The sequence below is a fragment of the Antechinus flavipes genome, chromosome 6 (genome assembly GCF_016432865.1).
Source record: "Antechinus flavipes isolate AdamAnt ecotype Samford, QLD, Australia chromosome 6, AdamAnt_v2, whole genome shotgun sequence".
Classification (NCBI taxonomy): domain Eukaryota; kingdom Metazoa; phylum Chordata; class Mammalia; order Dasyuromorphia; family Dasyuridae; genus Antechinus; species Antechinus flavipes.
In genome coordinates, this window is record NC_067403.1 from 202007364 (window position 1) to 202034351 (window position 26988).

A 26988-nucleotide genomic window follows, 5' to 3' on the forward strand; every position below is an offset into this window, starting at 1 on the left:
TTTCAAAAGATTCCAAACTTCAGGTTGGGGTTGAGAAATGAGAGAAGGAAATCCCTTAGCCCTGTGTCCCAGTTTCCCTGTATTAATTCTGAGAAGAAGTGGAGCTCCTCAAGAATCTGAAGAACTGACATATAAAAGATGATTTATTTCTAAAAAACTTTATCATTATCAAGGCGGTTTGATGTGAGGACACAGAGAGCACAAGTGTGAGTTGACTACAATGGGATGATATCTAAAAAATAAAATTAAGAGGTGAAAAAGAGTGATATCCTGCAAGAAACAGGAGGAAGAGGTAGAATTAAGTAAATTATTTCACATAAAAGAGGCATGAAAGAGCTTTTAGAGTAGAGGAAAGTTTAGCTTGGTGGTGAGAGAAAATGTTTGAACCTTACTGTCACTGAAATTGACTCAAGAAGGGAATAATGTACATACTCAGATGGGCATAGAAATTTATCTTACGCTACAGAAAAGTAGGAGAGAAAAGGGATTAAGAGAATGGGGAAACTGATAGTAGGGAGGGTGGATCTGGGGAGATGGTAGTGAGAAACAAAACATGTTTGAGGGGGAAATAGGATGGAGGGAAATACATGGTTAGTAAACATAATTGTGGAAAAATTTTTATGCAAGTTTCTGTGCTAAAGATTTCATTGATCAAATAGAAAGAGAGAACTGAGTCAAATTTATTAAAAATATGAGTCATTTTCCAATTGATAAATGATCAAAGGATATGAATAGGAACTTTTTATCTATTGTCATATTAAAAATGCTATAATTCACGATCACCTATCAGATTGCTAATATGGCAGAAAAAGGAAATGACAACTATTGGAGGGTATTTGGGGAAATTGGGACACAAAAGCACTGTTGGTAGAATTGTGAACTGATCCAATCATTTTGGACAGCAATTTGGAATTATGCCCTTAAAGGTAACAAAACCATGCATACCCTTTAATCTAGCAATACCATTTTTAGATCTGTATCCCAAAGAGATTTTTGAAAATGAGTGCATTTAGGGTTAGGGTTAGCTTCATATACAAAAATATTCATAGCAATTTTTTGTCTTAGCAAAGAATTAGAAATTGAGGGGCTACCCACCCATGGGGAAATATGGCTAAATGAATTGAAGTATGTGATTGTAATGGAATACTACTGTGCTATAAGAATATATGAGCAGGATACTTTCAGAAAAAAGTGGAAAGGTTTACATGAACTGATGCAAAGTGAAGTGAGTGAAACCAGGAGAACATTTTTCACAGTAATAGCAACATTGTGCATGACTTAGCTATTTTCAGCAATACGGTGATCCAAGACAATTCTGAAGGATTTATGATAAAAAATGCTGATGGAGTTTGAATGCAGATCAAAGCATACTTTTTTTTAAACTTTCTTTTTTTAATGGCATCTTAATGCAGATCAAAGCATATTTTTTAAACTTTTTTTTTCTTTTTTTGGTCTGTGTTTTCTTTCACAACATGAGTAATATGGAAATGAGTTTTGCATGACTGCACCTGTATAACCTATATCAAATAGCACGCCTTTTCAATGAGGGGGGAGAAAAAAGAGGAAAGGAGACAGAGAATTTGGAACTTAAAATTATATAAAAATGAATGTTAAAAATTGCTTTTATATGCAATTGGAAAAATATTTTAAAAGAAAAAGAAGAAAGTTTAATCTGTTCTATTTTATCTAAGAGGGAAAAATCAGGAATCTAGATAGAAATTGTAGAGAGGAAGATTTCAGCTTCATACAAGGAAATGGTCCAAATAAACAAATTTGGGCAGTAATGAGTTCTTCATAATTAGGGCTATCCAGGCAGATGCTAGAAGGCTATTTACTGTGGATGACACAGAAGATATTTCTGTTTAGGTATGGGTTGGACTAAATGACTTCTAATGTACCTGTAACTTTGAGATTAAGTGATGCTATGAGAAATGGAGAGATTTAGACTGACTTCAGTATACTCTGATAGTCAGGGCTGTCTTTTGGGGGATGGCCCTCCAGAAGAGAAAGGATGATATTTCACCCTGTTTTTGCAATACCTTTTTTTCCAATGAATTAACAACTCATTATTACCCATATCTAATGGGTAAGACTAAGAGGAATTCAAAGATAAGAGTCACTGAAAAAGAGCAGATATGGATGGCTTGATCTTTAGAGTTAGAGATACTTTCTACATTGAGAAAATTGCAGATTTAATGTAGTATAGGATGATATTTCCAGCCCCTAATAGAAAGCTTTGGGTTGTAACTCCCTTTTAGCTATTTGTATTCAATCCTTGTCAGTCCAGATGTCATTCTCCTTGTCAGAAAATATTGGAGGAAGTAAGAATTAGGCAGTGTTGCCATCTCTAGTATCCATTACATCATATTATATATCTGTAGATATCATACATGAAGGTATACATGTGTGTGCATGTTTATATCTATATGATGTTTTATGTGTCTAACATCTGCAAATCTAGCCATATTCACTTGTTCTACCTATCTAGGTATCTCACTCTTTTTCTGTTTCTCTATCTTTCTTTCTGCTTTTCTGTCTATGTATGTATATGTATATATGTATCTACCTATCTACCACTGCCAGTATGATTCTATCCATACATTGGTTGAATTGAAATAGGTACAAAGGAATCAATCTATTGCTTGGACTAAAATCTAAGCAAAAAGCATAAATGAGGTGCCGGTTGCCAGGGAGGACCCTGATAGAGTTAGTTTCTTAGAGTCTATTTTGGAAGATAATCAGGGGGAAGATTTGGAAGGATAGCAGGTTATAAATGTCATAGGAAGAAAGGGCCACGGCTTATGTGATTAGGTATATCCACATATACTGATAGATTAGAATGGTAACAGTGGCCAATCGTTGTAGTCCACATAATCCTAAGGATGAGACACAGAAAATCAGAGTTCAGACCATGGGTCTGTTATGTGCTACATGTATAAGCTCGGTTTAGTCACTTCTACTTTCTCTCAGATCTGAAGTTCAGTTTTTCTATCTGTAAAATGAATAGATTGAACTAAATGAGCTCTAAGGTCATTTTGAAATCGAAATCCTATGATTTGACAACATCCAATGAGACGCCTTCTAAATGAAACTTTCCCTGACCCTCTCACTAGTATTCACCTTGTCTCTGCTTTGTACATGGAGAATTAGCTTTTCTACATGCATGTAGTTTTACTCAGTAGAATGTAAACTCCATGAGGGCAAGGGTATCCCCAGCATCTGGTACATAGAAGGTACTTAATAAAATGTATCCTTTTTTTGGTATATGTTGATCAATCCGTATCTTCAATCCTGACTTTATATTGCCTGAGTTCTGATCCTGAATCACCTGCTACTTTCTGGATTAATAGTAATAATAATAATATGACACGTTCAGGTTTATAAAGCCTTTTGCCTATATTATCTTATTTGAACCTCATAAGAACTCTGTGAGTTGCTATTATTCTATCCACTTTATAGATAGGGAAACTGAGACTCAGAAAAGGTGAATGATGGTGTAGTGGATAGATTGCCAAACCTGGAGTCAAAGAGCCCCAAGTTCAAAATCAGCATCAGAGCTTTACTAGCCATGTGATTCTGAGGAAGTCACTTTACTTCTGTCTACCTTGATTTCTTCATCTGTAAAATGGGAGTGATAATTGCATCCACCTCCATGTAGCTAATTAAATGAGATGGTATTTGTAAAAGCACTTAACACAGTGCCTGACATATAGAAATGGTTATGTAAATGGCCATTTATATAAATGGCTTTATAAATGTTAGCTGTGATGATGGTGATTTTGATGATATACCTAGAGTTACAGAGCTAGTAAATAAATACCTGAGGCAGAATTTGAATCCAGTACTTTCTGACCCAAATCTAGCAATCTATGTATTAGGCCCAGTGTCACCGATTGTCCACATTTAGCGTATACCAAACCAGTCTCATAAAATTCTCTATCATCCCCTGCTCCAAATGTGTTCCCAATCCATTTTTTTCCCTGCTGTTGAGGGCACACCATCTTTCTGGTCACCCAGTCTTGATACTTTTGAGTAGTCTTTCACTCTCCTTTCATCCCCAAACCCTAAATCCAATGAGTTCCAAGCTTTATATGTGCTACTTGCACAATATTTCTCATGAGTTAACCTTCGTCTCTACTCCTGTGGCTAACATCCTAGTACAAGCCTTCAGCTATTATAATAACATTCTATCTGAGATCCCTACGTTCAGTCTCTTCCTTCTCTGGTCTATCCTTCATGTAGCAGCTGAAATAATTTAAGCTGAAACAATCTGATTAGGTCACTTACCTACTCAAAATGTGATAGAGGCTCCCTGTTGTCCACACAGATAGTAAATTGACATTCAAGGCGTTCCATGATCTGGTGCCATTTTACTTTTTCAGCCTTACTGCAAAGTCCTCCTTTTCATTCACAGTCTTATTTTTCTGGTCTCTAAGGATTCCCTACCCAGTTTGAAGCCCATGCTCCTCTTATTAGCTCACAGGACTTACTCATCCCTTCAACCACATATTTAGACCACGAGGTTGCTCAGTGGATAGAATGTTGAACCTAGAATCAAGAAGACCTGAGTTCTAATCCTATATCAAATATTTATTAGCTATGTGATCCTTGGTAAATCATTTAACCTATCTGTGTCTCAGTTTCTTCATCTGTAAGATAAATGTAATAATAGCAGCTACCTCTCAGGGTTGTTAGGATCAAATGAGAAACTATTTGTAAAGTGTTTTGTAAATCTTAACACACTACATAAATATTATTATTATTGTTATATTCTTCCATTTAACTAACCCCCAAATCTGTATTTCCAGTCCCACGTCTTTCTTGAGGTATAAAATTGCACTTCCAAATACTTGTGGGACATTTCCACCTAAACCTTCCACCAGTTTGGGGCAAATAGGTGGGTGGCACAGTGGATAGAACACCAGGCATGAAACCAGGAAGATTCATCTTACTGATTTCAAATCTGGAATCAGTCACTTACTAGTTGTGTGACCTTGGGCTGAATCCTGCTTGCCTCAGTTTCCTCATCTGTAAAATGAGATGGAGAAGGAAATAACAAACCACTCCAGTGTCTTTGCCAAGAAAACCCCAAATGGGTTCATAAAAAGTCAGACGCAACTGAAAAATAAGTGACCAACAACAAAAAAACTTCCTATACTTCCCCTTTATCAAGATCAGAGCTTCATTTGGGATTTAGTCTTGTGCAAATCACTTAATCTTTCTGAATCTCAAATGACATATTGATAAAAATGGAGATACTTGCACGTCCTTCACAAGTTGAGGAGCATGAAAAAAGTGCTTTGCAAGATTTAAAATATTAAAGAAATTGGAGTTATTATTCTTGGCGGTTTTCTTCTTCAGCTCATTTTACAGATGAGGAAACCAGTCTGGCTGGAAGGTATTTTGTGTGAAGGGAAATGATGTGCACTAAGTCTGGAAAAGTAGCCTGGAGCCAGATTGTGATGGGCTTCAAATTCCAAGCTAAAGAGTATACATATCATCATTTCTTGCCAATTCCAATCAACCCCTGGCTCCATAGATCACAGAATCTCCATGATTTGTCATTATTTATTTCCTCTCACTGAGGGTGCCAAATAGCCAACCCAAGAATGAGCATGACTATGTGCTCTGTATTTCTTTTAGATATGTAGACATCTTTTAGACAAAGATGGCTCTCTGAAGATAGAGCAAAGACTTCAAAGACCAACTCTTAGAACTTTTCAGAAATATAGTCCAGATGAACACACTGTTGAACTTCCCAGCCTGGGAGGCCTTGAGACTATTGTCAATTATGAACAAGGAGAAGCTACAGCTAAGCAAGAAACTGGAATTAAGGCTGGTGGCTTTGAGTCTGGAAAAGACAGACTTTGATTGTGAGAATTGGAATCAAGTGAATGAGAGAACAGAAGTTGATTCATGGGACTAAGGATTGGACATTATGGCAGTTTGGCTCCATAGGCTTCCACTTTCTGGTTCTCTGATTGAGAAGATTGACTGGAATGGCCTAGACATCACTGAACTATTTCCTTTCAGGAGATATGAGAAAGACATAGTCTAATTCCTTTCCCCTCCCTCTCTGTCCAAATGCAGGATTAATTCCAAAACTTATGTCTGTCCTCTAAAATTTCTGTTTAAGCAGTTTGAATTTGCCAGCTAGATAAAATTTGTTTGATCCTAGTTATTCCTGGTTGTTCAATTTATTATGGGTAGGAATGCAGAGAGGAAAAAAAAATACTGAATGGCTTATAGTATACAAAGATACAAAAAGGACAGAAGGTTGGACCTCAGTCCTTGATACCATTCTTTCAAACCAACTAATAGAGAATTTCAATGAGTTTTGATTTATTAATATTTGATAAACTTCCCAAAGGGATAACTACTAAAGCACTCTTTTCTGCCCGCAGGCTAAAGTAAGCCCAGTTTTCAGTGCTTGCTGGCTGGGAGAAGTCTGAGTGAGCAGGAGGTAAGTGCTTCAGGCAAGTTCATTCCTCCTCCAATCTTCCTCCCCCCCTTTTTTATTTTGAAAGCTGCCCTGTTCTTGAGTGAGGAGCAGAACAGTCATTGATTAAGGAAAAGTCAGGCTCCTGGTGCCAGTTACAGATGGAAAGTATTAGAAAAAACTGGTTCCACCTATATTTTGAAGGTAGAGGTTAAAATGGAATACTAGTTTGCCTGAGATATTAATAATCTCTAACCCCAACTGATGCACTAAACATCACATAAACCCAAACTCATCAGTCCTAATTCCAGTCTCTTGTCTAGTTATAGCTTCTCCTTTTTCATAATTGGCTTCTAAGAACCCTTCAAGTTCTAATTTTATAACCCTATGATCAAATATATGTACTGATCTCTCATTGGAAGAAAAACCTACATCTTCTCTAAAGAAAGTTGTTTTTTATTCATTGATTCAACAAACATTCATTGTGCATCTAGTACATTCAAGGATCTTTGCCAGATGTTTGAGAAACGGCAAGAAGAGAATGTCATGGAAACCAATGGAGGAGAATATCTGGGAGGAGGTTATTGATGGGTCAAATGCTGAGATAAAGGATTATGAGGACTAGAAGAAAACACTGGATTTATTGATCAGTAGGTTTTGACCTGGGTAAAAGGAATAGAGTACTTGGAAAGAAAAGCCAAATAGTAAAAGGTTAACAAATAGGTAAGTAGAAAGAAAGTGGATGCATTTAGTACAGATTATTCTGTGTTAAAGTTTAATAGTGAATGGGGAGGAACAAGATGGAGTTAGGGAAATAAAGGAAGGTAGGAAGGAAAGAAAGAAGGAAGGAGGAAAGGAAGGGAGTAGAAAGGAAAGAAGGAATAAAGGAAGGGAAGAAGGAATGAAGGGAGGGAGGGAGAGTGGAAGAAATGATTTCATCAGTCACAGCCCTAGATGTCTTGTAGATTTGTTAGTGTTTTCTTTTGGATAATTTGTGCTCATTGGTACTGTTTGATTCATGGTGACCCACTTGTTAAAAAAAGGAACAGGAGATGAAATAATCTGAGATATTATTATATTTGGGTCACATGGATTGAAGATTAATTATAACAGATTAGAATAAGAGGATTGTAATCACCCTCCTTCTACTTCATGTTCAATTGAGATCAGACTATGATGTTCAATGAGAAGTTTCTTCATGTTCTTCTCCCCACTACTCTTTTTTTTTTTTGACTCCATTAAAAGGAAAAATACTGGAGCCTGGGTGAGGATGGGGGAATTCCCAAACAAAGCTGCCTTGTGGCCTCATAGGGAAGGAGAGATGTCAATGCTATTTCCTACTCATATCTGACTGAATCAGGGGGAATGAGGTGTGAAGCATTATAAACATGCTTGTTCCTAGAACTTCCTTTTTATAGAGACAAGAGACTGGTCTAAGAAGTTGTACTATCTTCAGGTTTTTTTTAATTCCTCAGGAGGAAAAGTCTCCAAAGAAATGATAGAGGGAAAGGAAATGGGGTGTATGTATAAGGAATGAAAGGTTAGAAGAAAGAGAAAAGACAGAGGTCCAGCAAAGAGACCCTCATTAGGAGCTGAGGTTGAACACACCTGACAATAGAGAGTAGGGGAAAGAATGTCTGATCTGTGCCAGAGAATCTCAGTCCATATTTGTCTTAGTACTCGTGTGTCTTGGGCTTAGCCTTTCTATGCCTTGTTGTAAAACAAGAGAGTTAGACTACATAGTCTGCGATCTCTGAATCTGTGATCCTATGATATTTTTTCAGCTTTCTTACTTCTGGCACTTTCTTTTATTGATATTTTTAAAACCACCTAATTATTTACTATTTACTACAAACACTGTGCTGAGCACTAGGGATGAAGAAGAAGAAGAAGACGACGACAAAGATGATGAAGACAAAGAAGAAGGAGGAGGAGGAGGAGAAAAGAAGGAAAAGAAAGAGGAGAAAAAAAGGAGGAAGTAGCAAAAAGCAGTCCCTTCTCTCAAAGTGAAGACATGTAAATGATTAGCTGCATACAAGTATATATATGCATATGCATATACAAAGTAGATATGAGATAATTTCAGAGAAGAAGGTACTAACAGTTGGAGGGACTGGGAAAAGCCTTCTGAAGAAAATAATATTTGAGCTGAATCTTGAACAAAGACAGGAAAAGTTAAAAGGCAAGGATGATGAAGGGGAGAATGGAGGTACAGAGATAAAAGAGAGAATGGCTTGTTCTAGGAATAGTATGTCATTCAGTAAATCTGGACTGTGGAGTATGTGAAGAAAGTAAAGTATAAGAAAACCAGAAAGGCAGAAAGGGGACAGATCATAGAGAGCTTTAAATACTAAATAGAAGACTCTAAATTCGATACAAGAGGTAATGGGATGCTACTGGAGTTTATGGAATAGGGATAGGAAGGTAGATAATGACAAGGTCAGGTCTACATTTTAGGAAAATCATTTTGGCAGCTGGGTGGGAGAATGATTTGGAATAGGAAAGATGAACCATGAGATCAGTTAAGAGATCATTGACATAGTCCAGATGAAAAATGATGAGGACTTTAACCAATATGGTAGCCACAAGAGTGGAAAGAAACATATATATGCATGTATGTCTAATGTTGAAGAGATGTTCTAAAGGTAGAAATAATAAAAATTTTGCAACTGATTGGACATATTGTTTGAGAGAGAATAAATAGTTTGAAGATGAATGCTGAAGATCTGGGTGCCATTGAAAGAAATAGGAAAGTTCTGCCTAAAAACTGTCTCTCCAACTTCCTTCCCACAAAAAATCCTTTCTTTTAACCCATCATCCCCATGTATCCCATACCTCCATACTTTTTAATGCCAAACTTCAATAAAGAATAGTCAACACTTGCTTCCTTCACTTCTCTATCCTCTCATTTCTTTAATCTCTTGCAATCTTGTTTTTATCACTCTAATGAAACCTCCCCTTCAGCTCATTAAATATCAGATCTATTGCTGTTTTCCCAGTTCTCATGCTTTTTGACATCTCTGCAGCATTTGAAACTGTTAATCAGTTACTTCTCTGGAATATTCCCTTTTTCCTTGGTTTTCATGACCCTGCTTTCTCTTGCTTTTGTTCCTGGTTGTATGATCTTTGTTTTTAAATTTCTTTTCATCAGCCTCTTGTTGTCTCCTAAAGAGAGGGATCTATTCTCTATATAAACTCCACATATATTTTCTTTTCATGAACTCATAGTTCATGGGAACTATATTTGGGACAGATGAGTCCCAAATCTATTTCCCCAAACATCATTCTAGTCACACATCTCCATCATCTAAAAGGACCTAAATATCCTATTATTTTTAACTCAATAGACATCACCAACTTTCCCTCTAAATTCCCATCTTTCTAACTTTCCTGTAGCCACTACCATACTTCTTTTCACTTAGATTCAAAATTTCAAAATCACGTTTGACTCTTCTTTTTCCCTCATCCCTTATATCCATTCCCCCACTTCCACTGCTCTATTCTAATTTAAGTCTTTGTCACCTCTCCACTGGACAAGAGCCTCTTAATTTCTTTCCTGGCCTCCACTCTCTCTAAGCCATCTCCCTCATAATCTTCCTAACCATATCACTTCCCTACTCAAAATTCTTCAGTAGCTTCCCATTGCCTCTAGAATGAAATATGAACCAATTAGCTGGTCAGTTAAAGCCTTCCACAGTCTGCCTCCAACTTAGCTTTCTGGCTTCATTTATTATCCTTCCCGTTGGCTTTCTCTGTTTCAGCCAAAATGGAATATCAATCATTCTGCAAACCTCACATTGCATCTTCTACTTTCAAGCATTCATGCAAGCATTTCCCCAGACTTGAAATTCAAATCTTTTTCATCTCTATCTTTCTGAATTCTTTCTGAATTCAGTCACCTTCTTCACACAGCCTTCCCTGATTGTCTCTGCTCAAAATGATCACTCCATCATCAAGTTTTCCTACAGCACTTTTCCTGCTTACCGGTGATTTCTTTTTTTCTCTCTCAATAGTAGCTTATTTATCTAATTACATATAAAGATAGTTTTCAACATTCATTTTTGTAAGGTTTTGAATTCCAAATTTTTTCTACCTACTTTCCTAACCTACCTCCTTCCCAAGACAGCAAGCAATCTGATAAGTTACATATATACAATCATTTTGCCACTAGTTTCTTTCTACCTCTTGAACTGCTCCTTCTAGTTTTGGCTGGTACTTTTCCCACTTTCTCCTACCTCCATAATTGTAGGCACCACTCGAAGCCTTTATCCTTAGCCCTCTCCTTTTTTATCTCTACATGATTTTCTGGGTTCCTGGCTTCAATGATCCCTTTTCTGCACATGAGCAACCAATATGTCCCTGTAGCCTTGATTCCTCCCCATGTTCAGTCCCCGCTCTCAATCCGCTTGCTGCAGATATTTATTTGGATTGCTCACTGTGATTTTGTCAACTGTTAACTTCATCATCTCTTATTCCCTCCCCAAGCCTGGCAGACTTTCTAAAATGTAATATTTTGTTCATGATACCGTCATCTTCCCAGTCACCTGTGCATAAAACCTCTGAATTGTCTTTGACTTTTCTTCCTTCCTCACCCCACATACTCAGTCCCAGTGCCGAGTACAAACAATTGTATCTCCGTAATATTCCTCATATCTCTCTGCTCACACAGCGATTGCCTTAGTTTGAGCCCTCATCCACTCCTTCCTAAACTCATATAACAGTCTCCTAGGCTCTACTGTTCCCTCTCCAACCCGTTTTTCACACACCATCACAGTAATCTTCCTAATACAAAATTCTCACCATGTCACTGGCTTAAATTAATGAAATGTAAATTTCTCATCCTCACATTCAAGATTCTTTTCAATCTGGCTCAAACCTACTTTTTTCAGCTGTCTTACTCTACATATTCCCCTTCATGCCCTTTATTATTTTCTCACTTCTCATCTTCTCTGCTTCTATGTATTCAAGCAGGTGATAGTTCTTTTCCTTTAGGCCTCTCTTCTCCATGCTATCTCTCCCTAAAATGGCTTTTCCCTCCTAGCATCTTTCTGTTCACTCAGTTTGACTTTGTACAATTACCATCTTCTAACTTGTACTATGAGTATTTGTATAAATGTCTTATCTTCCTAATAGACTATCCGTTCCTTGAGGCAAGAACTATGCATATATTTCATAATTCTAGTCCCAAGAAAAGAGCACGAAGCATGGTAGATACTTAATAAACAATGTATGACAGAATAAAGTAATGGTATGGCTATAGTAGTTTGATCCAGAGCACATGGATAGAATAGACAAATATGTCAATATGTTCACTCAAGATAGGTGAATGGACCATGGGACTGACTCTAGGTAGGAAAGGGAGAAGGAAGGGCCATATTATCTATTTTTAATATGGACCGAGTGAGAGTCTAACAGTGAAATGAAGAACTGCCCAGTGACTTTTGCCTCTCTCACTTTTCTTGACCTTTTTCTGACATGTGAGCAGGGGTTTGCTGGTAAGTGTTCAACAACCACCTCTTCTCTCACCCAAATGTATACATGATGTATAAATGTATACATGATGACACACTTTGAAATTTAATTTACATTATTAACAATTTATTTATCACTTTATTAAATCTAACACATTATCCGTTATTTTATTAAATCTAAACAGTTAAAAACCACAACAATCAATAAATCAAACTCTGTTTTGTAGTATTTGCCCATTTCTGTAAAGGCTCACAGAGAAAATTAATTGGCTCTCATTAGTCTTTATAAGTGACTCTAGCACACCTCTACATGAAGATTAAATCCTCAGACTCTACTCTTAATTGAAACTGACTCAAGCAAGTCATAATCAAAAGTTTTTTCCAATGGCCTAACAGTCGACCCTCTTCTTACCCTAGGTCAAAATTGCTCAGCAAGAAACACAAACATCAATAGCTTTAAAGCTATCATCAGACAAGCATTCTCATCAATATAGGTCAATAACCCCTGACTCCAAATGGTCCAGCCAGTTTTCTCTTCCATCTTTCATTGACCCTCTGTCAGATCACTCTATCTGATCACTAATCCATATGGCCAGAACACCCAGCATCATACACTTGCTGCATTTCTGTCTGATGACACCTCTGACATCCTGAATTTACTATCACCCTCTAGTCTGGCCATCCTAATATTCTGAATTGACATAACATCCTGAAACCCTGTACTGATCATTATGAGCCAGACAAGTCAGTCAGTTGACAAGCATTTTGTAAGCACTAGGAACTGTGTTATGTGCTAAGGATATAAAGAAAGACAGAAATAGCCCCTGCCCTCAAGTAGTTTATATTATAGTGAGAGAGAATATATAAATTACCAGACACATATAGTATATATACAGAAAAGATGGAAGGCAATCTGATATGATCAGTGTGAGACCATCCTAATGCTTTATACCAAAGCTTCTTAAATCCCATATGAGGTTTCATAACTGAATGTGGGTCATGAAATTATGACTTATTATAAGGAAATATTTACTTTGTACATGTATTTTATATACCCATATGCCCAGGATTGTATAAAAATTTCTCAGGTGAAATGGAATTGTGAGTAGAAAAAGTTTAAGAGCCCTGCTTTATATCCACCACAGATTCTCTGGTTTTATGCCCTGATACTTGTCTTGACCTCCATCCCTCCATATTTCAAAATGTCACATGGCTCCCAGAAAGTAGTCATGCATTCTTCATGATTATATCCATTTTGTTCCCCATCTGCTCAGTGTTTTGACCTCAGCTACTGAGAAGCTCAAAAGAGCTCTGACTGTAGAGATGATTTGACTCTTTGAGATATCATTTCTCTCAGAGTTTAAATTTCCCACTGAAGTTTGAAATGTAATGATCTCTAAGGTCACTTGGACTGGACTATTTTAATGCCACTTGAGTATCTGACTTAGGGCAGGAATTCTTACCCTGGGTGGTAGTGTCTAGGATAGATTTCAGGGGGTCTATGAATTTGAATGAGAAAAAATTGCATTTTTATTTTTCACTAACTTCTAACTGAATTTTAGTAGTTCCTTCAATTACTTAAAAATATTATTTTGAGAAGATCCATAGGCTTCATCAGATGCTAGAGAGGCCCATTTCACACAAAAATGGTTAAAAACCCCAGCCTAGGATCTTGAGGACCATATTCATGGCATCAATAGCAACCTAGGAATATCAAACAGTGCTCCCTCTATTTTTCCCTCAGTCATCCCTTCTCCTCCAAGAAGCCTTCTCTGCTTCTCTCTGGCTAAAAGTGCTTTCTCTACCCTCAAACATTCCAGAAAAATTTGTCTACACCTTTCTTTTGCCCCCATCACTCCTTATCTGTGTATAAGTCAGATTTTCCTCAGAGATCAATCAACAAATATTTAATGTTCCAGGCACTGTCCTAGTGACTTAATGTAGTAGAACATAAGATCCTGGAGGATGGAGAATGTTTGACTTTTGTCTTTGTATCTCCTGGATCTCTGATGTTTCATCATCACACGGAAGTTACCCTAGATTCTCAAAGTCTATCACGAGAATGTAAATTTCTTTCCTTGCTGATGAAACTTTAAACATGGTCCCAGAAATAAGTGATATCTGTTGCTGAGGGCTAACCTCATTAAAGAGAAGAGATTTAGCCCTAGGAGTAGGCTAGACTACTTGGTGATGGGTTCTTTGATTCTGATGACCCATGTTATGAAAACAAAATAAAAGTGATCCCTAGTGTTCTGTAGTGAGGTGATGATCATAAAATCTTTAAACTATCCATAAACACTGACTTTACTATTGACATTCAAAATGTAGACTCTTTGTCCAATGATAAATGAATGTCCAAATGACAATGAATTGACATTGTAGAAAAAAGGAATTGCATCAATATTGATATTTTCATGACTTAACAAAATCAGAAGACAAAAAGGAAATTAAAACAAAATGGAATCATAACTCACAAGTTCTCTTTGGAAAGATATACAAAGGAACTGTGGGAATTATTTGCATAGTGACCTTAGACATCAAGAAACACTTTGAGAGGCACTTGGTCATCTAGTATTGGTCAAAATGAGCATCATTAAAATAAATGCAGCTAATTGCCAACACTTGTTGCAGAGCATGAAGAGAGAGAAATCCTGTGAAGTGTTTATCAAGGTCTTCTGAACAAAATTGACATATAATTTGATATTCTGTGGCCTTAATGTAAAAGGCTCAGGGAAGGATGGAAAACATAGTTTGTATAATAAAACTCAAGTATGAGAATACAAGAGACTCACTGCTATCTTGCAAGTCTTATGTTTCGGAATTACAGATATTTGCTTCCATAAAAACAACATCTCACATATATACATAAAGGAAATTTTATTTTAAAAACAGGAAACAATTAATTATTGATATAGGAATTGTATAAGAACTGGCTGCTTATGTGTAATGAAAACATCAATTTGGAAGAAAGATTAAACATAAGAAACACATCTTTGACCCAACCCATTAAAAATGCCATGGATGCTGAGAAATGGAAAATGGGGAATAACAAAAATTTGTTTTTGTTGTTGTTATGAGTCATATCAGTCATGTCCTGACTCTTAACCACCCCATGTAGGGATTTCTTGCAATGATTCTGGAGTAGTTTGCCATCTCTTTTTCCTGATCATTTTACAGATAAGAAATTGAAGCAGAATTAAGTGACTTGACCAGGGAAACACAAAGAGTGTCTGAAACTGGATTTGAATTCATGAAGATGAGACTTTCTAATTCCAGCCCAATATTCTATCCAATGCACCACTTAGCTGCCTCAAAGCAAAAATATTTACCTTCATTATCATATTCTCTACAAAATTTTATTCATGTAAAGTAGCTTTTACAACCAGGAGGTCAAAAGAACTAGAAATCATCTTAGCCAGCAAAGTTGATGTCTTGGACAAGCCAAAAATACATGGCAGCCAATGGTAACGATAGTCCAGAACAAAGGTGTCAAGACTCAAATATAAATGGAGACCACTTACCCATACATAGTGATCTCCTGGGGGCTGCATATTGACTTAGTTTTAAAATGTAATATTCTATGTTCTACTGTATTTTTATTTATTTGGTTAAATATTTCCCAATTATACTTTAATCCTGCTCCGGCTACACTTGGGAGTATTACAGGCAGGGCCATGTGTTTGATAGCACTGGTATAGAATACAAACTAAATTGTAAAAAACCTTAGAGGGAGAAGATGGACGATGCAGAGTACCACATCACGAAACAGCATAAACAAGATTACAACAAGATGGCATGAAGCCCGGCTGAACCCATATCACTCCAAGAGCTTTCACAAATGAAAGTGGGAGGAAAAAAAAAGTAGAATGGAATAGGCAAAAATTGTCAGTGCTCATTATTAAGGAAAGGGGAGACATTATACTTGGAACCTAACATTTCAATCTCAGATGTGCTATTCAAAGTTGAAATGGCACTCAAGAAAATGAATTTGAGATGAATTGCTGTATTAGACCAAATACACAAAGAACTACCCATGGAATTCTAGTGACACAATCTTGAAAGTAATAAATGATTATCTTATAAAATAGCTCAGGGAGCCATATGTAATGCTGTTTTCTTGTGGTCTCTGCTACTGGGAAAGCTGAAACTGGTGCTTGAACCTGAGAGTTCTGAGTTGAAGTAGGGTTAAAGCCAATCAGGTGTTCTCACAAAGTCTAACACCAATATGGCGAGTGTCTGGGAGGGAGTGCCAGGGTCACAAAGCTGCCTGAGAAGGGCTAAAACTGCCCAGGTCAGATAGGAGGATCAAAGCCTCTGCACCTATCGGCAGTGGGATTGGGCTGGTGACTTACTTGCATCGATATTTCTAGCTTGAATGAAAGAGGGAAATTAAGGCTAAAAAAAAATCTCAGGGAGAGGAAAAATGCTGAAAGACTAGAAAAATTACTGATGGTATTACCCCTGCAAAGCAACTGTGAGGATGTCAATAACTGCTGACCCACATACTGACTTCCTCATCTTTTAAAATCTATATATGTATTAAGAGAATCCTTGATGACAATGTTCGATGAAATCTTTACTAAAAATGTAAATGCCTTCTCCCAGCAGATTTTATCTTTACAATCCACATGAGACTAAAAACTGTAAAGAAAACAAGATCCTGCTGTGTTTATTTTGTGTTGATTATTAAACACAAAACAATACATTTAGCTTGATAGAGCAAAAAATAAAAGGTAACCTTAAGAGCTTTTTTCCTTAAGATTATACAAGATTGTCTGACAAATGCAGCAAGAGAAACAAATCTGTTTGATGACAGGAGCTTGGATTATTAATTTCAAGCAAGGCATAAAATGGGAAATGTGTTTGCCAGTGTCCTAGAGGAAGTTCTATATAGAGGGATTTCTTAGAAATGATGAAGTCTTCCACATATATTTGTTTGAAGATGGCATTGGGCCAATTGCTTCAAGCTCCAAAACATTCTTCAATGAGATCCATAATTATTCAAAAGAGGTCAGTTTAATAATCCATAGGGGAAAAACAATATTAATAATAACTAGCATTTATATAACATTTCAAGGCTTCAGCTGTTAGCTACCACTTTTAAAGATGCATACCCAGGGAAAAAAGTAGCCAGATAAACTTGAAATATCTCATCAGAACCTAAGTATTTGAAAATGTTCATCTTGAATTTTTTTTATTAAAAAGTTATCATCTACTATAACATATTTAACAAGTATAAGACTGCTTGCCATCTAGAGGAGGGGGTGGAGGGAGGGAAGGAAAAAGTTGGAACAGAAGTGAGTGCAAGGGATAATGTTGTAAAAAATTACGCTGGCATGGATTCTGGCAATAAGAAGTTATTTTTTAAAAAGTTATCATCTTTGGGCAGCTGGATGGCTCAGTGGATATAGCACCAGCCTGAACTCAGGAGGACCTAAATTCATATCTGACCTCAGATACTTAACACTTCCTAGCTGTGTGATCCCAATTGCCTCAGGAAAAAGTTGTCATCTTAAACATTGCCATCATAACTAATGATGTGTTCTCTTTGCTTGGTGTTCTTATTCTTCTTTACTTCTATCTCTTGTTTTTCCTCCTCCTCCTCCTCCTCCTCTCTCTTCTCCTTTTTCTTTTCCTCTTTCTCCTCCTCCAAAATTATCTCGTTTGATTCTTAAAACAATCCTGGGATATGGGTGCTATTATTATCCCCCACTTTATAGTTGAGAAAACTGAGGCAGATTATTTAAAATACTTCCCCAGTATCATGCAAATATCAAGTAAGGGTATGAGGTTGAATTTGAATTCAGATCCAGGACTCTATCCATTCTATCATCTAGTTGTCCAAAACAAATACATGGTAGGAACAGATAGTTTGCAATGGATTTCCAATGATAACTTTGAAATAAAATGAGGAGGATCTCAGAGGGAAGAAAGGGCATTAAGGAATCAGATGATCAAGAAAAGGGGCAGACAAATACAGTGTGAGGACAGAGGATAGCAGGTAACAGCTCCAGCACTTTACCATCAGGTACCGGTGTGAAAGGTCAGAACGCCTTGTCCAGAGGAAGGGTCCAACCCGGTGGGAGAACACAGACAAGAACTGGGCAGGAGAAGAAGGCATGGATGTATTGTGATTGTGTGTGTGTGTGTCAGTGGAGTGACCCCCCACCCACTCCCCCACATCAAGGTGAGCACAGAATCACTGAAGTATTGAAGCAACACTTGTGCCTAGTTTAGTGCCTGGAATACAGTAAGTGTTTAATAAATGCTTATTGAATCAAATGGTTTTAGACAATCAGGTTCACTCTCTCTGATGTCGTCCTCATAGATTAAGTCCCCAAGCAAAGCCATTTCCTTTAGTAGCCTATGATATGTCTGTCTAAATCTTGCAAGACAGTATATTTATATGTCCTCTCCATGTATTGATTATCTATTTGGGCCATGCAAGAAGCAATGGATTTGCAGCCACCTGACTCTGCCACTTCGCCTCAGTGTGACTCTGGACAAGTCATTTAACTTATTTAGACCTCAGTTTCCCTCTCAGTAAAAGACAGGAGTTGGACTCAAAGAGCTCTAAGATCTCTTCTAGTTCTAAATCTACTGTGACCTATGGCCCTAATCAGGATTTGTAGGCACAGGTTGTTCTGTACATGACGTTGAACCAGAGTCCAGTGACAAGGGGCTGGTATCTTTCTTGACTGAATTTTTCGTTTTATTTTTCACCTATCACTCAGTGAAAAGGGACTTGCTGAGTGACTTCTGTATATGAGATCAACAGAGACTCTAAGGTACCTCTCGGCTACTTTGGGGGAAGCTGCTCTCAGGGATGGTGTGGGCAGGGTCTCACTTGGGCACGGGAAAGCCTGGCATCCTTTTATGGGCAAAGAGTGGCTCTTGTGGGAACTCCTCAACATTGGGTGTAGCCATTCCAGGGGAGCAGTGGCCCTTCTGCCAGAAAGTCCAGCCCAGTCCCATGGAGTAGCTCTCCAACCTTCAGGATGATGTTTTAGAGAAGGGAGATGGAAGTGAAGGAATGGTGGTGAGGGATAAAGCCTCTGATGTGCAACCGAGAGAGACTAAACCTCAAAAACAGAATGGTACAGGAAAAAAAATACTGAATTAGGAGTCAGGGAATACAGTCCCAATACTGCCATTTGCTGCCCATGTAATCCCAGGCAAACCAGCTTAATTTCTTTAGGCCTTGGTTTCCGCATCTGTAGAATGAGACATTAGACTAAATGGCCTTTAGGTCACTTTTAACTCTAAATCTATGATTCCATGTATACACAGACATTATAATTCAATTCCACAACTAAATATTTACTAAATAAACATTCTGTGTGCAAAGAACCATGCTTGATTCCAATGAAGATACAAATTGCAGAAAAAGATTCAGTCCTTGATCTCAAAGTCTAGTATAATGATACCGGGACAAATAACCAATTATAATAACAGTTTTGTATGTCATATCCTTACAGCATAACATAATGTATATTACATCATAATATAATTGATGATCATGTTAATCATCTTATATGACAAATCTAATAAAGATGAAAACAAGACTTCTTGTGAGGTTTAAAGGGGAAAGAAGAGGTCTTACTGCCTGGGAAAATGAAGGCAGACTTTATGATTTTTGAATTTGGTGTCATATGTAGGGACAACTGAAGAGGGAAAGAGAATTTTGCATAAGCAAAGGCACATGTTTGGGAGATAGAATTCTCCAGTTTGGAGGAATGACTCCAGACCTAAAGACACAGACATTTCAGACCTGACCACATAATCTCATTTAGAATGAAAAAATTTACCCAAATATACATGTGAATTGTAGAAACACTGAGCTGTGCTATTTCTTGAAAGACAAAAGGATCAGGGCCATTAGGGACCCCATAACCAATGATGACTTCTGACCCCTAATGTACTGGGAAGGGCAATTGGTCCACTCTAGACCTGTGAGCTCCTAGATGCCCTCTCTGCCTTTTCATTGCCCTTACCTCCAGAGACTCGAGTCAGTACTGGAGACCCTACCTCATCGACGTTTTGGATGTTGACGGTCTTCTTGGTCTGACCCACGTGTCCGATGACCCCCATGTCCAGAGGGAACACAATCTCGGAGTCGGGGGGCACCAGGCACTCTTCCAGGACGCTGTCCGGCTGGACGTTGAAGAGCCTCGTGGCCAGTTCTGCAACGCCGTTCCTCTGCCGGTACATGAAGAGGCTGCAGCGGTCGGCATGGATGATGGTGCATATTCTCTTAAGGATTTTGAAGACCACCTTCTCCATATTGATATTTTCTTGCATGTCCTGAACGAGCTCAAAAAGCATTTCGCTCTCCTCCACCTGGCACAGTTCCTTAAAGGTTGAGAAATCCACCAGACCCCTGCCCTCACACGCACTGATCACATTCTCGGGGCTCAGAACCTTTTCAAAGTATTTCTCTGTGAAGGTGGGATTTTCTTTGAGAAACTTCTCCACAGCTTCCTGCTCGAGGGCCATCGTGGCTCCTCACAGACCCTGGGTATTCCCCCTGGGGCTTCCCCAGAAACCCTCCCACTATTTCCCCTGGGTGTTCATGGACCCGAGCAGCACCTTGTCCTAACTGGGGGTGATACAGGGCCAACTGCTTTCAGTAAACACTGTAATCAGCAAAGTCTTTCTTAGGGATGATTATGGGGAATCCGTGGGAGGACAGAGCTGCTCAGGAGAACGGATTGGGATGACTCACACTAAACCAGGGAGAGAGCTAATTCAGCCCCCACTCCCTGCCTCTCCCTCAGAGCCTAAAAACTGCTCTCGGGCTGGCCATAAAAACAAGATCTGGGGGGTGTACAATCCGGAGTGGAATGGAGGTTTGGGAACCTGCACTGGGCAGCTTAGCCCCTGCCTCAGATTGATTTCACGGGCATCTAAAGGAAGAAATTTACCTTCCAATTAAGCAAAGGCTCTCCAACCTAATCCCTTGGGGACCGGGTGATAATCTCCGCTAACAAGATGACCTTTCCCCCTTCATAACACTTGCACCTGGGAAAAACAACATCGTGGAAGTCCTGTTAAGCAATATATCTTTCCTGACTCACGCTCTGTAGCTAGCTCTGTGGTCAGCCCTTCACACTGTGCAGGAGATGGAACAATTAGGCAGCTTGACAGGACCGAGGGCCAGCCTGCATGTGGCTGAGCCATTCTGAAAGTGTGGAACAATACATCTACGGGAGATCAGGAAAGTATGGGAAGGACTAGGAAAGATTTGATGGAGGGAGTGGGAGGTGAGCTAAGCCTTGAAGCCTTGATAGGATTTGGTGACCTAGAGGGGTCACTGTAAGTGGGAGGAATGGCTTTCGCCACTGGGGAACTACCCAGGGCATATTTTCCCCACACAAATAAATTGAGCAAATGTCACTAAGCCAATACAAGCCAAGGAAAGAATGGTTATGTTATCAGGTAGCCCTGGGATACCCAAGTTACACTTGAAAGCTTTGTTACCATCAGAGCAGTTATATAAGGACACACCCTTTATTACATAATGACTATTTGGTACTAATTTCTCTACTTAAATCCTTCTCCAAAGGTAAAGAGGTGACTTAGAGTTACCAATAGCATCTCCACTCAGAGGGCAAAACTCTGACAGGTCCATAAGCTAGAAAGGATAGATCCAATGATAGGCCATGTTTTCCTCGTCCAACGACCAACCTAACTCATCCCTGGAAGTGTGGCCCGCCACTGATGAATTGGGTTTAGGGCCTAAAGACCATTTCCCAAGATGAGGTTGGACTCTTCACTGGTAGAAGAAGTGGCCACTCTGAGGAGGTTATAAGTTTATTTTATTTTTATTCTACACTTAATGACTCTCCCTAATTCCCATTTATAAAGTAGAACAGAAAGAGATTATATGTAAAACCATGAATTTCTGTTACATATAGCTTACTTCTAAAAAAAAAATGAGAAATTCAACATATTACTTTCAAAACTATTCTATGTGTCTGTGCTTCCTTTTGAACTTTCCTGTTTTCTTCTGTGCAATTTTTTAAAATGTTTCAATAACATTGAATCTTTTCTTTTCTTTTCTTGATCTTTTCTTTTTTTCTTTTTTTTCTGGCAACACCATCAATAGTTTCTCTACCCCCACCCCCATTCTATCCACAATGAAAAAAACAAACAAACAATTCTTATAATGAATAAATCACACATTTTTTGGAGTGCTTGAAATAATGAATGTAATTACATAATCTCCCAATTTCCCCAGCTGAGAAGGAGTAAAAAATAGGAAGATTTTAAAGGCAAACTCATTTAAAATTAACATTGATATTTTAAACAAAAACATACACTCCTTCCTCCATTTCTACCCCCACCCTTATCTCCATACCTACACACATTCCAGTGCTGGAGACAATGAAAAGCCAATTATAGGTGGCTGCCTAGGCTAACCATCTGCAGAGTTTGGGAAATAACCAAATGGTCATTTAGTTAAAAACTACACACACACACACACACACACACACACACACACACACACAGACACTAGTCCTTCAACAAAAATGTCTCCTTTTCTTCCCTTCCTCCCCAAAGAATGACACCCTTTGCAAAGAAGACTTTTTGTTCCCATAAATCCGGTGGTGATAGATATTTGTAGGTGATTCCTCGGCCACTTGATTTCTACCTTCCTAAAGGCATCCCCAATGCATCTTCCACCATTATGCTGCTTTGTACCAGAGTTCCCCTCTTCCTGACCCTCTGGGTCAGGGATATCTTCTGCCATCTCCCCCAGCTTCCTGCCCCTATAACATATGGACAAACTCCTGGGTTTTCTAAGAATCTTTGTTTCTGGTAACTAGAAACATGAGAAAGATTAGATTCATAAGAGGTCTCAAAGTCTCAAGTAAATGTCATGGAATCCTAGGAAGTCAGGATTGGAAGAGGTCTTAGAGATCATCTAGTTAGCGCTTACCTGAATAAGGTCACTTCACGATATCCAAATCCTATGTGAAGAACTTCAATAATTAGAAAACAGCACACTGCCTTTCAAGATAGCCCATTTAACTTCGGAGGTAGTTATATTTTTAAGGGATTTTGTCATTCTATTGAATGTCTCAGCACCTTCCACTTATTGTTCCTACTTTTGCTCTCCCAGACCAGATGGAACAAGGGTGATTCCACTTCTTCATGACAATCCTTCAGATTCTTAAGAGATCCATCATATCCTATGTAAATCTTTGATTTTCCAGGATAAACATTTGCAGTTTCTTTAACTGCTTCTCTAATGATGATGTCTCCAATTCTTTCACCATCTTCATCTCTCCTTTCCTGGATGGCCTCCAATTTGCCAATGACTTTCTAAAATGAAGCACCAAGAATGGAACACAATTATCCAGATGTGTTCCAACCAGAGCAGAGAACAATGGCACAATCACCTCCTTCATTTTGAGCCCTAAGGCTTTTTTAGAATTGTGCTAATTTTTTTTTTGGCTGCCATCTCACATGCTTCACTCATATTGACCTTGAAGCCCACTAGATTTTGTTTGTAGAGATTCTTGTCTAACAACATTTCCTCCATTTTATACTTGTGAAGATGACTTTTTTAAAACAAGGGAAGGCCTTTATATTTATCTCTACAGAATTTAATCTTATTTTAAGCTGACATTTACATAAGGCTTTAAGATTTGCAAAATATTTTATCTACATTTTCTCATTTGATCCACATAACATCCCTGTGAGGTTGGTGCTACAATGATTGCCATTTTACAGATGTGGAAACTGAGACTCAAAGAGGTTTAGAAGTGAATTGCTCAGGATCACACAGTTAATAAAATCTGAACCTATTCATTCTAACATGCTCTCAAAACTAGATTAATCTTCCTCTGCCCCCAGGCCATTCTAGTCATACCAAGTTCTTCTTATCTCTTGCCTGTCTCTCCTTAGCTAGCTTTCCTAGCTTTCTTACATCTCCAAATGTGATGAGCATCCCATTTATGCCTTTACTTAAGTCATCAATGTTTTGATGGATCCATGATCTCACCAATATGAGTAATTCCTCCCATTGTGCTTATCACAGTCCACCCACACCTTCTCATCTTATCCTTGTCATGCCTTCTAACTGGGGTGTTCCTCAAGGCTCTGCTCTGGGCTTTACTCTTTGCTTTCTGGGTGATCTTCTCAGCTCCCATGGTTTAATGATCATCTCTATACAGATTTCTCAAAGAACTTTACTTCCAATCTCCCCTGAGTTTCAATTTCTTTTTTTTAAAATAGTATATTATTTTTTTTAATATACAAAGATAGTTTTCAACAACCACCTTTGCAAAACCTCATGTTCCAAATTTTTCTTCATCTCTTCTCTCTGTCCCCCTTCCCAAGACATCAAGCAATCCGATATAGGTTAAATATGTGAAATTCTTCTAAACATATTTCCATATTCATTATGCTGCACAAGAAAAATCAGATCAAAAGGGAAAAAAAACCATGAAATAGAAAAAACAAGCAAGCAAGCAAGCAAACAACAACAATAACAAGGTGAAAATACTATGCTTTGATTGACATTCAGTCTCCATAGTTCTTTCTCTGGATGAGGACAGCATTTTCACAAGTTTATTGGAATGCCTTGAATCACCTCATTGTTGAAAAGAACCAAGTGCATCACAATTGATCATTGCAAAATCTTCTTGTTACTATGTACAATATTCTCTTGGTTCTGCTCACTTCACTTAGCATCAGTTCATGTAAGACTCTCCAGGTCTCTCTGAAATCATCCTGCTGCTCGTTTCTTATAGAACAATAATATTCCGTGACATTCATATACCATAACTTAGTCAGCCATTCTCCAACTGATGGGCATCCACTCAGATTCCAGTTTCTTATCATAAAGTGAAACATTTCATCAACTGGTCCTTTAGAGTCTCCCCATTCCCAGTAATTTATTTGTTTGTTTTGTAAGGCAATTGGGGTTAAATGACTTGCCTAGGGTCACATAGCTAGTTAAAGAGTCTGAAGTCAAATTTAAACTCAGGATCTCCTGGCTCCAGGGCCAGTGCTCTGTCCTCTGCACCACCCAACTGCCCCTACACAATGATTTAAACACCAGCTCTCTACCTCTTTCCCAAGCTCCTGCCACATGTCTTTCAATTCTTCCATCTAGACCAATCAGCACCCCAGACATGTTCCAAACTGAACTCATCATCTTCCCTCCCAAGCTTCCCATCTTCTTTATTCCATTTGGTGAAATACAATAATTACCCAGGCTTAAGCAGACTTGTAACCTCTATGTCAAGTGATTTTTTAAAAAATTAAACCACTCCAACAAAGCAAATAAACAAACAAAAATAAAGGAACAAAGTCAAATGTGACATTTTGTGATATTTTACTTCTCCCACTCCCTCATCTCTTATATACAATCACTTACTCATTTCTGTCAATTATGCCTCTGAAAGATAGCTCTCCTCTGCCTCCTCCTTTCTATTCCATCTGCCACCACCCTTGTATAGGCCCTCATTTCTACCCACATCAACCATTACAATAGCTTCCTTATAGATCTTCCCACCCCCATCTACTCCCCCCTAATATATCTTACACACATGTTGGACTCATCTTCCTAGTACACAGATGTGCTATATTACTTCCTTACCCAAAAACCTTCATTGACTCCTCATAGCTTGTAGAATAAAATCCAAGCCACTCATCTGGCATTTGAAGCCCTTCACAATCAGATTCCAACTCATCTTTCCAGCCTTAGCTAAACCAAACTAATGAGCATTCATTAAGTACCCATGATATACAAGGCACTGTGCTACTTGCTGAGGAAAATAAAGACAGAATAAGAAAAATTGTTTTGCCCTTAAGGATTCTATTCAATCTATCCTGCTACTCTACATTTAGTCAATAAATGTTTACTTTTTTATGATTCCTTACAGTTTTATTTAAATTTTTTAAAAAATTATTTTTAGTTCCAAATTCTCTCTGTCCACCTTCCCCCCATTGAGAAGACAAGATATACAATATTCATTATACATATGAAGTCATATAAAATCTATTTCCACATTAACTATATTGAAGAGTGGGAAGAAAGAAAAATAAAGTGAAAAAATATACTTCAATCTGCACTCAGAGTTCATCAGTTCTCTGGAGATGTAGAAGCATTTTTCATTTTGAGTCCTTTAGAATTGGTATGAATTATTGTATTGATTAGGGTAGCCAGGTCTTTCACTGATGATTATCATTACATTATTTATTATAGTTCTAGTTCTGCTCATTTCACTTCGCATCATTAGTTCATTTGGATCTTCCTGGGTTTTTCCAAAACTAATCCTTTCATTATTTTTTACAGTATGTCACAATCATATGCTACAACTAATTCAGCCATTCCCCAATTGCTGGACATCCCTTCAATTTCCAATTTTTTGCCACTACAAAAATAAGTGCTATAAAGATTTATATATATATATATATGTATATATAATATGTATATATACATATATATAGTATACACTATGTATATGTACATATATACACATAGTGTATATACTATATATACAAAGACACACAAGCACACACACACACATATATATACACACACATAATTCTATAGATCTCTCAGCATAGTTCCAAAGTCAGTAAACATTTCTTAAATGACTACTACATTCTCAGGCACTATGGTAAGCATAGGGATACAAATATGAAAAGGAAAGATAGTCCATGTCCTTAAGCTTATATAACATACAATTTGGGTGACTTGCTACATTCTCCCCAGTTTCTGCTCCTCCATGCACCTTCAGCCTGGAAGCTTTTTCTACCAAGCAGCCCTGTGGCAATCCTCAAGGTCTGTGAGGAAATTGCTTACAAATACTGTATATTCTAACAGGAATTGGGTCTTAGATGTCAAACATCTCCTAATGGATTGGACTTTCTGAGGAAAATTCTTGGAACTAGAGATTTCCTTAGAAGTCAAGAATAGTGCAATTAGCTCTAACTATCCATTTAAATCCATTCAACAAATATTTATTAAATATCTGCTAAATACAGGACTCTCATCTTGCCTGTCCTCAGAGAGCTTAAGTGTCATGGTTGCATAGATTAGTTATAAATAATTATAAA

At 37.9% G+C, this 26988-nt stretch overlaps 1 protein-coding gene across 1 annotated transcript in view; it reads right to left on the reverse strand.

Annotated features, from left to right (window-relative positions):
* PDE6B (phosphodiesterase 6B) overlaps positions 1-20406 on the reverse strand; it is an 81898-nt gene extending 61492 nt beyond the window's left edge. Inside the window, exon 1 of the mRNA XM_051964854.1 lies at positions 19939-20406. Coding sequence (XP_051820814.1) covers positions 19939-20406 — 468 coding nt within the window. The remainder of the gene's footprint in view (positions 1-19938) is intronic.
* Positions 20407-26988: the final 6582 nt, after the last annotated feature.